Consider the following 16,517-nt stretch of genomic DNA (forward strand, 5'->3'; position numbering starts at 1 on the left):
GTCTCAGCTACGGTGGCGGGGAAGGTGAAAAGCATCGCCAGGCTGTGTGGCTGTGAAGGGGGTGAGGACTCAGAGGATGTCATTAAACAAATCGCTGGGTGGCTGCCAGGTATTGCCTAGCCTGGGGACTGGGTATGATAATTCCTAAGCATTCCTGTTTATCCCTGTCTGAGTTCCTGCCATCCTTACTGGCTCCTTTTTGTTCCTGAGAGACTGGATCTACAAATGAACAATGGCCAGACTGTGTGTAAAAATAGAACTCTGACCTGTAATTGGTAGCAACCAGTCTAGGAAACCAGCCCATTGTCTGTAGTAAACAGCCCAGGAAGCCAACGTGCCTTAAGACGGACTTATAGGAAGTCAGAGCACTATCCTAGCAACAATCCAGGAAGCCATCCAATGACGCCTCTAACAATCAGCCCCAAATGGCCAGGATTTGAACACACACTGAGGGCTTTCTGAATTTCCCCTTTGCTTCCAGTTTAAGACTAATCGGAGTAAGACATATAAGCACCTCTAACCAACCACGTGGGGTGTCCAATGTCTAGCCCACCTCCAGCTTCCCCGTGCCAACCACCTCTGACCAGGTGAGCCCCAAGCCTGGCCTTGTTTTCTCGCTGCTCTGACTGACTCCCTTGCCCTGCAGCTAGCTCTGAATTAACAGCCCTCGAGCGCTCTCATTTGGTTGACCGCCTTAATTCCTACACCACCCAAATAGGGGGTGTGGATTTGGAGGTGAGAATATGTTCTCTACTTTGGGCCTGGACATGCTTGATCTCACATGATTAGATTGGCGTGATGATGTGGCCTCATCAAGTTCAAGACCCCTCTTGGTTCCTGTTAGTTCCTGTCTTTGTGTTTTTGTGCATGGCTTCTCTAGAAACAAGAGATGAATGTGATGAAATAATGACTGAGTTCTTTTTGAACTCGAATTAGTTACGGCACAACTGGGTGAACATAAAGGAAGTAATTAGTGAAGGCAAATGGGAAAAGCCCCAAATTGGAATTTTGTTTTTAAGAAACACTTGGGAGAGAACAATTTAGGAATGAAGACAACATATGCCTCTGTTCCCCTGGACACAGACCTCATTTTAAAGAAAACAATGAGAAGGTAAGTTTTAAGTGGTGTCTTAGGGAATGTTAGAAGCTAATGTCACTAATCTAAAGGTTCCCAGTGCAAGGAAATATCCAGGTGGTTACCAGGCAGAGATATTACAGCAACTCTCTGTGGACGTCTCAAACTGTTCATATTTGAACATCAGGTCCATGCGCAACGCTCTCTGAAGATCCATTGTCAAGATTGCAACTACGTTTATTGCTAGGTAATATCGAGATGCATCCTCATGATGTGTACCTGGCTCCAAGGACCACAGTTGATTATTATCTGGGGTTGGGGGTGTCATTCATCATTCTCTCCCTCGCTCCACCCCTCTCTCTGTAAATAAAAATGACAAGTCAAGGTTTGGTAGTAGTTAAGAAAATTGTTGACATTGTGGGTAATTGCAGGAATTTGCTTCTTTGGTTCAGTTTCTTAATTTGAATCCTTATACCATCTTTGTAGACATTTTGGGTTCATTGTTTTCTGTAGTTGTACAGCTTTTAGTGATTAGGAATACTAAACACTGTTCTTTTCCATCTTGGTGGCACAACAATGCCTTGACATTACCTGTTTGGATCTCCCCTTACCCCTTTATCCCATGAGGCTGGCAGAATATGGAAGGACAAAGATCACGTCCCATTGAATTGGTGAGAGTAGAGATTAAAGAAGCCAAATGCTTTGCCCAAGGTCATACTTTTAGCAGGTGCAGATTAGGACTCTGATCTGCTGCAAGAGTTCACTGCCTTCCAATAGGACTGGCAATACTCTAATCGGACATAATTCAGACCTGGATTCCCCTTTGAATGGCCAGAAAATGTTTCAAAAGAAAGAACTCTTGGGGTGGACTTGGAAAAGAGGAGTTGAGGGAGTTGAGAGAAAGATGTTTTCCTGTCTTAGCAACTAACTAGCTGGTATGGGTGGGGCCGGGGGTCATGCAGGGAAGGCATTTGATGGATGTGTTTCTCAGCGCGCGCCGAAACACATCTACACCCAGAGTCAGAGCGTGCTCGGGACATGGTTGCCACCAGCCACATCTGGTGGTTGAGCACCTGAAACTGGCTCCTTTGAACTGAGATGTGTAACCACTATCAATTCCACATCTGTTCCAAAGCGCATACACAAAAAGTAAACCCTTTGGGTAAATGTTGTATTTATTATATGTTACAATAGATTAGATAAAATATGTCATTAAACTCTATTGTATAGGATTAGGTAAAGATTTTGTTGTGGCTGCTAGAAAATGAAAAATGTGCCTCACATTTGTAGCTTACATTTTATTTCTGTTTTGCAATGCTGTCCCAGAAGTGTCCCCTCAGGCTACCAGTCAGTGGGCAGGCAAGGGGGAGTGTGGCCAGGAGCCACTTGTGGCTCAGATAGCACAGAGACTCGCAGTAAAGACCAGAGGAGAGAAGCTGGCCTGGGAATGGGACCCTTATTATGCAAGAACTTTAAAGAAGCCCCAAGAGTTGCATGTGGCAATTTCAATGGAAACATTTTCACTTCGGAAACCTAGTTTCTTTCTGAAACTCCACCCAGGGCAAAATGGATTATTGCTTCCTGGAAATCAAACCAGAGGACTTGAAAGTGTTTCATATTAAAAACAGAAAAACCAAGAAGAAGAAAAATAATTATATTTCTAAAAGCTTTTAGAAGAAATGCTTGCTTGTGAGAAATAGTTTTCCTATAAATATTTTATTCCTCCTTTTCCCCCTTTTGTTCTCTAGCTGAGAGGTTCCACATGGATGTAAGAGATGATGTTCCCCTGGGGAGAGAGGATAAGGGCCACCCTGGGTCTGCTTGCTGCTAAACTTCGCTCAGTCTTTGCAGCTTCTCCCCAACTGCCTGCAGGGCTCTGAGAAGGAGAGCGTGCAGAACTGGACAACAGACAAGGGGTGAGGAAGATCCATAAATCCATGGCATCCAGGCGATGGTTTCAAGCAGAAAAGTTCAAGGCTCAGCTAAAGAGAGAAAGGTGCAGGGTTTATCTGTGGTCACAAGCAGCCTGTTTTGGAAAGACAACAGTTAGTAATGTCAATGACAAGATACTCCAGAACACAATGAGACCATTAAGTGGTTCAAGATAAATATTAACAACTAACACAAACATGTAAGACAGAAGAATGGGAGTCCTTAGGTTAAGGACTGGTCTTAGTAATTCCTGATGCCTGGAGCCCAGCCCTCACTTGTCTTTAGAGCAGGACAACATTGAACAAATGCTTTTTGAGTGGCTGAATCTGTTAATCAACCCACAAAATAAACATTGAGTGCCAACCGATGTGCCTGTGGTGTTTAATCTAGAAAACTGGTAAATGATAGAAAAGGGAAGCTAAGAAAGGACCTGTGTTTGGGGGTAGATTATAAATTTGATTTTACCTATAATTGGCTCCAGTTGAGATGACAGAAAACATCCAGGTGTCCATGGGCAGCAGGTGGCTGAAAGAGAAGAGCTAAGCTTACCTTCGATAATCAAGTCAGGCCTTCACTAGGGAACCAGGCTCATATTTGGTATAATCCTTTTAAAGTGATGTTGATACTAGGAACGTGTGCAAATGGAGGGACTACGAGGGTGTAGGGCTGAGCTTATGTCTAAAACACAGCTCTGGAGAGCAGGGATACTGTTTGCTGTCTTAGCATTTGGTGGTATGACATGCAGCAGGCATAGGCTTGTTCTGTGGCACTGCAGGGAGACAAATTCTCTGTGGGTCCCTTGTATTTCTGTTTACCCTGTAAGCAAGGCGTGGACTGCTCTTTGTTCCAGATCATCTTTTCAAGAATGTTTCTGTAGAGGACACCCTCGACAGACAGAGGTAATATGTCACTCCAGAACAGAGGGCAAACAGGCTTACCACCCGTTGTAAGAAATTGAAGTTCCGTAAACTCAGTCTCTGTCCTGTATTACAACCTGTCGCATGCACAGGTGTCATCTAGCACTCTTCATATTTTTCTGTGGGAATTGAGGCTTCAGAACCCCACTTGAAAAGGCTGATCACTCTGGCAACTGCAATTACTGTGAGTAACAAACTGTCCTTCGTCTCTGACCAGGAGTCTCCTGTGTTCAACTAGCATCCATAAAATTGTGGCACATGGACTTGTTCCCTTACAAGTTTGCAAATAGGGAAAAACAACAAGCCTTCAGAGTTTTTCACAGTCAGCCTTAGAAATTCTTATGCTGGAGTCCATGAAGGAGTGTAGGAGACCCTGTAAGGAATCTGTAATTAAAGTCAAGTCAGAGAATGTTCTCTTCTAGGGCATGAGAGAAGAGAGAAGAAACAGAGAGACCTGATCATTCTGGGAGTATGACTTTCTTTATGGATGAGGCTAAGATACTTAAGCAGCATGTTTCATGAATGGCATAGGAGTATGTGAGCAAGGACATGGGAAGACAGACCATGACAAGGTGGATCAGAGGGAAATGAGCTGCAGTTTTTAAAAAAATGCAAAATAGCAAAAAGGGATTTTAGAAATTTTGTTTTATTGGTTCTTCTTAGTTATACATGACAGTAAATATATTTTGATAAAATTATACAAGCATAGGACATATCTTATTCTAATTAGGACCCCATATTTGTGGATGGGCACAATGGTGGGATTCGCTTAGGTATTTCCATAGGTGTACACAGGAAAATTGTTAGATTTATTCTATTGTCTTTCCTATTCCTATCCCCCTCCCTTCCTTTTGTTCCCCTTTGTCTAATATACTAAACTTCTCTCCTCCTTCCTTATTGTGTGTTAGCATCTGCATATCAGAGAGAACATCTGACCTTTGGGTTTTTGGAATTGGCTTATTTCGCTTAGCAAGATAGTCTCCAGATTCCATCCATTTACTGGCAAATGTCATAAAGTCATTCTTCTTTATGGTTGAGTAATATTTCATTGTGTATGTATATCACAATATATTTTATTCATTCATCTGCTGATGGGCATCTAGGTAGGTTCCATAGTTTAAGTATTGTGAATTGTGCTGCTATAAACATTGATGTGGCTGCATCACTGTAGAATGCTAATTTTAAATCCTGTGGATATATGCCAATGGGGTTAACTGGGTCAAATGGTGGTTCCATTCCTAGTTTTCTGAGGAATCTCCATTCTGCTTTCCAGAGTGGTTGTACCAATTTGCAGTCCCACCAGCAATGTATAAGCATTTCCTTTCCCCATATCCTCACCAATATTTATTGTTACTTGTATTCTTTTTTTTCCCTTTTTTTGGTACCAGGTATTGAACCCAGATGCACTTTACCACTGAGCCACATATCCCTAGCTTTTTAAAAATATTTTATTTAGAGACAGGGTCTCACTGAGTTGCTTAGCACCTCACTGTTGCTGAGGCTGACTTTGAACTCCCAATCCTCCTGCCTCAGCCTCCGTAACCATTGGTATTACAGGCATGGGTCACCACACCCAGCCTCAGTGTGGTTTTAATTTACATTTTTTTAATTGCTAGAGATGTTGAACATTTGCAAAAACAGATTTAAACATATTTGCAACAAAAAGAATACAACTAGGCACAGATAGAGTAATATTTACAGAAGATATTAAAAAAAAAAACCCAACCTTTTTTTTTTTGCCTTTGCTTTGCAAATTAAGGAGCTATATATATTTAAAAAAAAAAGGACAACAAGAAATTATAGTCTAGTTTAGATGGAGAGATGTTAAGAGAGCAGCACAGGGCTATGTGTTTATATTTGACCTGTTGTAATTTTATCAGACTTTGGGGTATAGGAGGCTTTCTTACCAAATCTGTAGATAAAACAAATTTAGGGGGCTAGATTATAAAACAGAAGAAAGAAATAAGTCTCAAATATTCACAGGAATGGAATCCAAGTTGGGGGAGGTGGAAAGAAAATGAAATTTTTCAGAAATGCCAAGATTTGAGTTTGTGTCAAAAGAAATTAGTAATATCAGTTTCCACAGGCTTCCTAGTGGCTCATGGAAAAACAGTGCCAAGGGTACTGCCATAGCAACAGGACAATCAGTAGCACCGGATCCAGGTGAAAGCACAGATGTGGTTCTGACCTGGTACTGGAGGTGTGGCTTTCAGGCCAGGAAGTGGTAGCCCCAGAGCACTTGAGCCAGGACAGTTGCTGGCCAGGGACTGGAACTGCACCCTGTTGTAATCTTCCAAAGGGATGTTGAGAAGCCAAGTGCGTGCACCTAGGATGGCGAAGGCTTGAAGGAGCCAAACCCCAGGAGCTGATTTATTGCTTTCAGACTTGAAGATCTGACGTCCAGAGGGAAGACTGTCCCCTTGTTTTCCGAAGTCGTGAAGGGCTCCAGCTGCTTGTGTGTCTCTCCTGTTGAAGATGGTGCATCACAAGAGGAGGGGGCTGGGTTCCCGCGTCACTGCTTAGGGGGGAGGTGCTCAGCAGGGTTGCACGCACCTGCATCCCTCTTTTTGTTAAGGTACTTTTATATTTGTTATTGCAGCCTAATCTATCCTACCTTAACTAACAGACCACCTTTAACCTCATTTTCCCCTGTACTTTTTTAATCGGTGCATAACAGTGGGATTTGCTGTTACATATTCAGACATGCACACAATGTAACAATATGATTTGGTTAATATCATTCTCCACAATCTCCCCTTTCCCTCCCCTCCTTCCTCCCCTTGTGTTTTCATGAAATCCCAACCCACCTTTTCTTTCCTTTTTTCTCTCTTCTACATATGTGAAAAAAATATATGGCCCTTGACTTTCTGAGTTTGATTTCACTTAACATGATGTTCTCAAGTTCCATTCATTTTCCTGCAAATGACAATTTCATTCTTCTTTATGGTTGAATACAACTCCATTGTGTGTATGTGCCACATTTTCTTTAAAATTCATCCATGGATGGACACCTAGGCTGGTTCCATCCTTTGGCTCTTGTGAACTGTGCTGCTATAAACATGGGTACGCGTGTATCACTGTAGTATGAAGATTTTAATTATTTAGGATAAATTCAGAAGACTGGCACTCCATCCACTCCAAGGAGACAAGTTGGGTCACATGGTGGTTCTGTTTCTAGTCTTCTGAGGAACCTCCATACTGGTTTTCATAGTGATTAAAGTAACTTACAATTGCACCAACAGTGTACGAGTGTTCACTTCCGCCCCATCCTCTCCAGCATTTATTATTGTTTGTGTTCTTGATCAGCCTCATTTCTGAAATCAGTAAAGTGGAGGATATTAATACCTATTTCCTGAGATTTTTTGTGAGGTCTCAGTGAGAGTTGATTTCATAATCATGCTACAATGTTTGTCTCCTACCTTTCTGGCTTTGGTTATTCTTTCTTGCTTGCTGCTCCTGTTTGAAAGAGGAGTTCCTGTTCTCCACGTCCCAAGACTCCAGGTCCCCTAAGGCTGGTGCTAGGGCCAAACCCTGCCCTGGAATGGGCCTGTCTGGCAAGTCCTCTGTTCTTGGCACCAGATTGTCAGAGAACCAAGGTGCAGTCCTCTCCTTGGTGGCAGTGTGTATGTGTAGTGGGACAACACAGTATAGGCACTCTAAATCTATCTCCTTCTCTCCTCTTCCCATTAACATGGGGCAGGAATACCAACCAAATGTGCCTTTTTGCTTTTAAAATGTATATAATGGAATTGATGTACCATAATGAGTTTCAAATCACTGATCTGAAACTGAAATCATGATTTGAAACTCAACACAGTCTACATGAAAAATACAGAAACAGGTTTTGTTTAACACCTTCGAACTTCACATTGTCCCTTTTACTCCTCAAACTCATTTTTTTCACCCCCCCATTTTATCCTACATGATATTTTTAAAGTTAACATTTAAAATGGATTAGCCTCTCTTTTTTTTTCTACAAAAGAAGTTTCCTCTACTCATTGAAATGAATTTCATTGACCCTAAGTCTATATAATTTTTGTTCCTAGATTGAGTAAATATTATAATTATTATTATCATCCAATCACCAGGTTTTTTGGTGCTGGCAGATTCATTTGAACACAAAAGCTCTGTCGATCAAGTGTCTACTGCCTCCCCTGCATGTCTGCCCTGAGCTTCCATTCAGTCCCGAGGGGTCTGAGCAGGGCAGAGGGCTCACAGGGAGGGATCTTCCATCAGGTTGCCTGGTACGCCTCCTAAGGGAAGTTGGACAGGCAGGTAACACCTGTGCACATGTTGAAGTTGACATTTAATTTGAAAAGTTTTTATTATAGATAGTTACTAAAGATATAATTTTCAGTGCATTGCTAATAGTCTGAGAAAGAAAATGATTCTCAGAGTGACTTTTCTGAACTTTGTGCTGTGTGCTGTGATTCACAGCCCCCGCCATGATGCAATGGTGATTCCCGATGGAATGATCCGGTAAATTCCACACAGGCTGCAAAGGAATTAAGAACAGTTGAGAAGTTTGGGTTCTCCTACCGGCTGCCTTCAGCACACCTCCCAGGCTCCAGCCACGCCTCTGTTGTGCAACGTTTCTTTCTGTACCTGTCTCTTCCAAACGTGAATGGTGGGATGGGCTGGCTTTCTGGGAGCCTCTTTCCTTGAGGCTGCTTTGAAATTAAACTTGACACATGGTAACAAGAAGCTTGTTTGAGAAGCTGACAGTTGACATTTTAAAATGTATGTGTTGTATTCCTTTTTAATTGTATTAGAATCTAAATACCATAGTGAAGTGATACTCACATTACCATCATGAAAAATACAGAAATGAGCTGTGTTTTTTTTTTTTTTTTTTTTTTTTTTTTCTTCTGTAGGACCTAGGATTGGACCCAGGGCAGTTCTGCATCCTGAGACCTTTTTCTTTTTTATTTTGAGACAGGGTTTTGCTTAGTTGCCCAGGCTGACCTCAAACTTGGGATTTTCCTGACAGGTGTGCGCTGACATGCCTGACTAGAAATGAGGGATTTTGACCTCTAGAAATTTTACATTTTTCCTTTTTTCTCTTCAAATTCATGATTTTACCCCCCTCCATTTAAACCTAATAGGGTTTTTTTTTGTTTTTGTTTTTGTTTTTTTTACAACTGAAAGTTTAAAATTAATTAGCTTCTCATGATTTTCTACAAATCTGAATTTTTGTGACTATAAGGTTTGACTTTTTAAAAAATTTGTGGATTGAGCAACAATTACCAATCATTTTTACCCAATTGATGCAATGTACAAATATAATTATGATAAATAATTATTAAATATATTAACATATTATTGGCAATACACCTCGTAGTGAGATGAATGGGGCTGGTTTATCTCTTCACCACACAGGACACATCTCCATAAATAGAAATCACTGATAGAAAGAACTGGGGTTCACCATCAAGTCTATCCTTGCTTTTCACTGTTATGGGTATTAGCTCTGAGGCGCGTTGTTCATATCATTAGTAAATGGAACTGGAAAGAGTTCTGCTATAGTGACTGAACTCGACTCTTTGAACTTCTGCGTTCTGTTATAAAATCACAGTTTTAAGATATCTATAAGCGGACTTGGTTTGGTACCCTTGCAACTCTGTGGAAGACAGGGTTAGAAACACAGTTGACTCGAGGATCTGCGCCCCTGTCATCAGAGCCCCAGGATTTCAGACCATGCCTTTTGTCAGCCCAAGGGTTTTAACACTCGAGGACCATAGTGTGCAGGTAAGTTGAGTCTCTGGGTAAAAAAGAAAGAAAAAGCGCTCTGCCTTGTCTCTTTTGCTCATTTCCATGGTGTAACTACTTGCTAGATACCACGCTAATTTCAAGCCATGTGGTTTCCTCTCGGGTCTGAGTGAGGCTCTTGGCCAAGCACTGCTGCGGGGCTGTCCAGCAAGGCTTGGGGCAGCGACAGATGACTGATGGGGTGAGGGTGGGGACTGGTCTGATCGGAGGTGCACTGTGAAGGAGACCAGTTTAGGAGGATTACCCATGGGTGTTGAGAACATGGATTCCTTGACACATCCCATGTCTGGGTACCCTCTGGAAAGGTCACACCCCTTGGCTCAGCGCTGTGGAGAACACTGACTGAAAGAAGGGATGGGGCACAGGCCTTGGGATCAGCCAGACCAGGGCTCCAGTCCTTCCTCTCTAAAGTTAGGATGACTGGGAACTCGGGCATATTGTTTAACTTCTGAGTCTGTTTTCTCTTACAAAACAGAAACTGATGCCTACCTTCCAAGGTGGAGAACAGGTGGTGGTCAGCACCTGGTGTTCTATCCAGGCAGATGCTGGACAGGTGGGTACTACTGGGTAGAGGCTCAGGAGAGCAGGACCCAAACATAAGCAGGACACATCAGATCCCTTGCAACTTAAGGTTTACATGGGCCAAAGCAAGTGGCTGCTTTGGTTGTCTTAGAACATTAGCTTCAGTATGGAATGGGCAGCTCATTTCCCTACTTTTCATACACCCCTGTATCTTATGGAATGCAAAGGTTGGGATCTCTAGTTCATATGGAAAAATGTACCCAACAGTGACAGGAGCTCTCTTGGGGAGTACAACTCAAGATTGGTCCATCCTGGACCTAGGCAGGATGATCAGTGACCAAGGAAAAAAAGTGGGGAACTCCTTCTCAGGCGGTTTCACTGGTTGGCTGGTCCCTGAAGGCTTCATTAGAGTGGGGTTCGTGATCCTTCTATTGGCTTGTTAAGAAGGCTTTCCAAAGTTTTGTTTAATGAGGATGGATGGCAAGGAAAAAATCATGTTTGCACTTTATAAACAATCTCGGGCACCACCAATATCTCACACTGTACTTTATTTTTCTTCACAACATTAACTGGACAGACAAGGAAAGTTGAATAGCAATGTGACATTTTCCAACAACACAAAGTGCCATTATAGTTAATGGTAGCCAACTGGAGACTTACTTTACCTTAACTATGTAAAGTATGCTTATCATATTTTTTGTATATACAGTGTTGCAGATATCAGCTACCCCTAAAAAATTTCCATCTTGAAAGCAGCCCACGGAAGGTAACAGTATGAAAATCTTGATAACAAAAGCTTTCAATACAAAAAACTTAACTGCATACTTATATTACTTAAAACAAAAATAACCCCAGTAATTCCAAACAAAAGTAAAACTTGGTTGAAAACAAAGATATAATAAACACAACCACCAAAAAAAAAAAAAAAAAAAAAGCTTCCCCCAAAGAAACTTAATCAGCCCTCGATTCTTCAAATGCTACCTTAGAGGGGAAATATTTTAATGAAAAGAGCTAGCTGGAGGGCCCCCTGCAGATTTCCCAAATGGCAAGGTGCATGGCCTCACAGAGTAACTACAATACAGTCATATTGGTTAACAGGCCCGTGGTTTCCGATGAACTAGCCCTTCATCTTCTATGAATGTTTTCATCTTCCATGCTGAGTTTGGTACTCAGAACAACCTTGGCATCCATAGACCATTGGCTTCAAGTTATTTTCTGGAACAGTCCTGGTGAACTTGTATGGTACCATCCTGATGAACTATATGGTCCCATTTGTACTCCATCTGGTTTCCCAGGGGCCCAGTAAGATGCTTACTTCATAGTTGTCCAAAGACATAGAATAGAACCATACCTTGGATAAGGCTAAGGGACTTGGATGATCATTTACTCAATTCAGTTACACATTGTTTTATTTAATTTTATTAAAAATTTTTTCTGCATTGTGCATAACAAACACTTAGAAACAGATGTCCCTACCAACCAGAGGTTGTCATTAAATGTCTTGTTGGTAAAAACCATAAGTTTATTGCTTAAATACCCATTGGACATATCCAGCTTGACATGTATTCCCTTGCATTGCTGAACTGAGCTGGACGTTGAATCATGCCAGTCGCCTGGGATCTAAACACCATAGAACTGCAAAAACTGCTGCTCATTTGCTGCATAAGGGCCTTTCTGGAGATATCAATTGACCCCAATAAAAGTGCCTCATACCCCACAATTCTGGCTATTCTGAAAAACTCTACTCCCTGATCCAATCTTGGGAATGTTTTACACATTTAAATATTCTTCGTCCCTCTCACCCTCACAACAAATGTCCTTTGTCTCATAATAATAATTATTTTTTTAGAAAATCCCTGAAAGATCCAAATTGAATAACAATACAGATCTGATTGGAACCTTCAAAAGCCTGACAATGTAGAACTGTATTTCTTAAAAAGTGTGGAACCACATTCGTCTGGACTGCAACTGACACCACAGAGTAAGATCAGATAGAATTTCAACTGGCTCCCTAATTTCCTTAGACTGGCTTGTATTTCAAGCCCTTCCTGTTTTTTCCTGATAGAGGAGGTGTACATTACTAACTATAAGTGATAAGAAAGTATAAAAACAGCCACTACCTTCAAAGTACAACTGGAATCAGAGTTGAAGGTCACATTAATGAATGGTTTTAGTGGAAGTTGAATTCTGAGTGTAGACTCCTTGCACTTGTGTCTATCCACAGATCCCTGATGGGAAGATTCAACATGTGTTGGGATTGCCAGGACTATTTACATTTAATCTCCACTTATAACTCCTCTTGACTTATAAGCACGTTCTGATTTTTCCCACTGGGCCAGAGCCAGGCCTTTAGATGGTAAGCAATCAGCATTTACATAGAAGTCCCGTATGAAGGAAGGCCACACCTGAAGGTGCAGAGACAGGTGAGCCGGACAGAGGATGTTGGTGTTTTGCTTAAATTATAGAAAGGGGCTTCCTTATTTCTAAAATGTGACTCTGATCCAATTCTTAAGCATACAGAAGTTTCAGCTCCTGCAAAATCTTCTGGGTGAACTGCTGGTTGCAGAAGCTGCCAGTGTCCTTGGGGTCTCTCTTGCAGAAAGAGTACCTGTGCAGGGAGGCTTGGGAGCCCTGGGAGGCTGCTGGACCTTCTTCTCGTGGGCTCTTTTTTAGACCCCTGACCCCAATTTGGGAAGTGTATGTGCTCTATTTTACTTTGACCCTGGTCAACTGAGAGCACATTCCTTCTTGTGCAGAAAGCAGGGGTAAGATTGAGGTGTGCATCCCTTCCCGAGATGAAGTGTCGGACTCAGTCTCTGTTGCCCATTTGCAAAATAATGGAGCCCCCCCCCCAAAAAAAAAGAAAAAATGACTAAATGAGGCTTTCATATACATTCATTGCTTTCTAGCATGTTTTTAACAACAAGAAAATTGCTAAATGAACTACTCTTAGAGCAAGTTTAGCGGCAATACTGTACAGTTCTGGGGTCAGGTGGCTGGGTATGTTTACCTTTCAAACCAGATGACAAAGCCCCAGAGCCAAAGGAAACCAACCAAAGTTAGGCCCCATGACCTTTTTTAATATATATACATTTTTCAAATACTCTGCAAATCCCAGTTTGAACAATAACAACAATAACAAAAGACAAACAGGTTTTATATTAAAAATGTCCATGTTCTTCATTGTTACTTCTAAAGCAGCTCAGAGGGTGTCACCACTTGGAGTAAGCTGGAAACAGACTCCATCACAACGCTCTTGGCAGGATAGCAGCACAGGGTCTGATTTTCCATATTCATCACCTTGAGAATGTAAACCTTTCATAAAATAATATTTTGCTTAGAAATTAGGATCATTCAAAGGTCTGATCATCTTGTTCCCTGAGGCCCACCAGGGAGGTCTGGCTCCACACCACAGGTTTCCTGCTTTCTCGGTGAACTGTAAGCGCCACTGCATTTCAGGAAGGGCCCGAAGGAGAGCCACAGGAGGGCCCTGTGGGAGGAGAGCAGGAGGGCTCTGGATGGGTCCATGTTGAAGCAGGCCACATAAAGCAATTCTCTAAAGGTCGAACTGTCACAGCCAGATTCGAATCCTTTGCTCATTTCCCATCTGGATTTTCAACTGAACAAACCTCTTGGGTTTAACCAAACATGCATGTGATCCTAGGTAACACACATCAAATGCCAAATTGCCCAGGAACAAGCCAACCTTTAAGAGACAAGGTCAAAGCAACAACAGACCTCTCCACTAGGATAAACCATCCTGTCAACAGAAATGCACATGACTTGGTGAACACCAAGCTCCTCGGTGCCAGTAAAATCCAGGGGTTCTCAGGTAGCTGAGACTCAGGCTTAGCCCACCTCTTCACAAATGCTTTTGAAGAAGCAAAAGACAAAACTCTCAAATGGAAAATTATCATTTTTGCTAAAAGAGTGTAGAGGCAAAAACTAAATATGAGTTTAAAAAAATGCTGAGATGCATGTATGTTCTTAATAAGCAGCTTTCGAAATATCAACCACAGCATTAAACATTGAAGAGAGTACATTCCAAAGTTAATACAGATAAATGGTATATAAGTGATAATGCCACAAAGTTATTCCATCAATGCCTCCAGGCTGATCCTAAACTTGGAAAAAAAATACTTTCTAGTTTATTAGCCAGAGATTTCACTTCTTTTACTACTTGTCTATAGTTCTCCACCTTTGCTTTTTTTTTTTTTAATTTTTTTAATGCCCCAGATGTACAGATAATTCCCACATTCTACACCTGGAATTGCCCCCCCCCCCCTTGCAACCCCATAAGGTTTTCAAATAAAACCAAACTACAATGACAAGATAATGTTCTACATGTAAATTCATAGACATAGGTCAGTTAATCCATGGCACCTCTTCTCAATGCTTCCTTTAGGATTTATGACCCTCCCCCAAATCATTTAAAGCCTTGCTTTAAACCACACAGACAAGCTGGGGCCACCAATGCCCATGTGCAGCAGCCTGAGGGCCTCAGCCTTCTCCTTCCCTCGCACCTGGTTGGGCTGCGGCTTCCCAGCTCTTGCCACGTCCCTCTGCCAGGAAAGGCACAGGGCCAGCTTCCCTCCTTCCACAGTGATCAATGTCCTACGAAGGGGCTTGGCTCCCAGGATCCCCGTTCCACGCTCTGGGTGGAGATGGGCCGACTGGGAGGGCATGAGGGTACCAGGCCCAGCTGGTCCACTATTGCTCTTTCTTGACAGCTCCATCAGCTCCCAAACATTCGGAGGCCACGCTGCTCTGCTGGACACCTCTGAGGAGGCCAGCGAGTGCCCGGGCTCGGGCCCAGGGCTCAGGCCTCCAGGCTGGGGCACGCGGGAGGTTCTGCAGGAGTCAGACTCTTAAACGCAGGCACTTGTGGCCGCCTGATGCTCTGGGTGACTGCAGCCTTCCTGATGCCAAAGAAGTCACCAAAATGTCCACTTCCTTGAATGCAGAGGATTCTGGTTCTTACTCAGACAGAGCCAGTATTCAAAGGGGGCGTGTATCCAAAATATACGAATATACACAATCAGGGCTTAAGGTACTGGATGATATTGTATAAACTGCTAAAATGCTTCTCGGCACAATTGGTAGCTTACAAAAATACTTTCCTATGGTTTAAGGGCATTTTCTCCTCACTGTCCTTCAGCGGGAAGTCTCACTGTACCACATCCTTCTGAAGTTCCTGGTTTCTGTCCTCTAACTGGCTATGTACCATGTGAGTCACATGCAAATGTCTTTCTTTAGGCCAGGGGCAAACAGGCTTCCCTCTAAGCACCCTGCCTCTGTAACCTCGCTGCCCCCCAGGACCCATGAATGCAAGTCAGATGAATGCCTTCACCCAACCCCAGCAGCCGGCACCCCAGCTTCCCCCGCAGGCAGTGCCTGGCCCATCTGTTTGCTCCTCAGAGGATGGCTAGTCCAGTCAACGTGGAGAGCCTGTCCAGTTCTTGGGCACACCAGCAGGTGGAACCTCAGGTAGTGGTCCTTGGCCATTAGTGGTAGGGTTTCCAGAGACGGGATTTTCGATGGGACTGTCTTAAATAAATAAATCTTTTTTCTTAATAATGTAAAAAATAAATGATATTTCCCTTTGGCAGTAAATAGCTGATTCGACGCTTTGCCTGAAAGCCGTGTGTGTGTGTGTGTGTGTGTGTGTGTGTGTGTGTGTGTGTGTTGCTTTCTTTTAAAGATACCATAACTTTGTTTCCTGGTACATTGCTGATTATGCATATTACTTCTACTGCTTTAGTGAACCTTTTGCATATTTGTTTGGGGCAGGCATGCAGACTTCACTTGTGGCCCAGGTAGGCCCCCAGGGTGATGCAGGCTCCCACCAGGGCCAGGCTGAGCAGAGTCTTCAGAGACAGCCAGGAGAAGTCAAAGAGGGGCCGCACGCTGGGGCCGTATAGTTCCACGAACGCATCCTGCAGGGGAGAGGAGGATGGAAGAGAAAGCATTAGAAGGAGAGCGAGTGCAGCCAACAGCCCCCTGTCCGAGAAGGGCCTCTGGCCACAGCAGCCTGAGCATCCTGAGAAGGGCCAGAGGGGAGAGGAAGAGCACTTTCGGAGACAGTGGTTCGGAAGCCACTTTTTCACTCATTCAGAAAGTATTTTACTGGGAACTGTTTACATGACAGGCCCCTTAGAGATACAGCAGTGCATACAGTAGGCTAAAAGTTCTACCTCCTGAAGCTTTTATTTACTGGAACCGACAGGGCAGACTCACACAAAATAAATATCATAGAGCATCTTGGGAGCTGGAGAGTATGTGATAAGGAGAAATGTAAAAAC

General features: G+C 42.9%; 1 protein-coding gene across 1 annotated transcript in view; it reads right to left on the reverse strand.

Moving 5' to 3' along the window:
• Positions 1-11,640: 11,640 nt before the first annotated feature.
• Positions 11,641-16,517, reverse strand: part of BCL2 (BCL2 apoptosis regulator) — a 169,395-nt gene continuing 164,518 nt past the window's right edge. Inside the window, exon 3 of the mRNA XM_079109399.1 lies at positions 11,641-16,151. Within this exon, the coding sequence (XP_078965525.1) occupies positions 16,017-16,151 (135 nt within the window). The 3' untranslated portion in view covers positions 11,641-16,016. The remainder of the gene's footprint in view (positions 16,152-16,517) is intronic.

Source organism: Sciurus vulgaris (genome assembly GCF_902686455.1).
Source record: "Sciurus vulgaris genome assembly, chromosome: 13".
NCBI classification, from domain to species: Eukaryota; Metazoa; Chordata; class Mammalia; order Rodentia; family Sciuridae; genus Sciurus; species Sciurus vulgaris.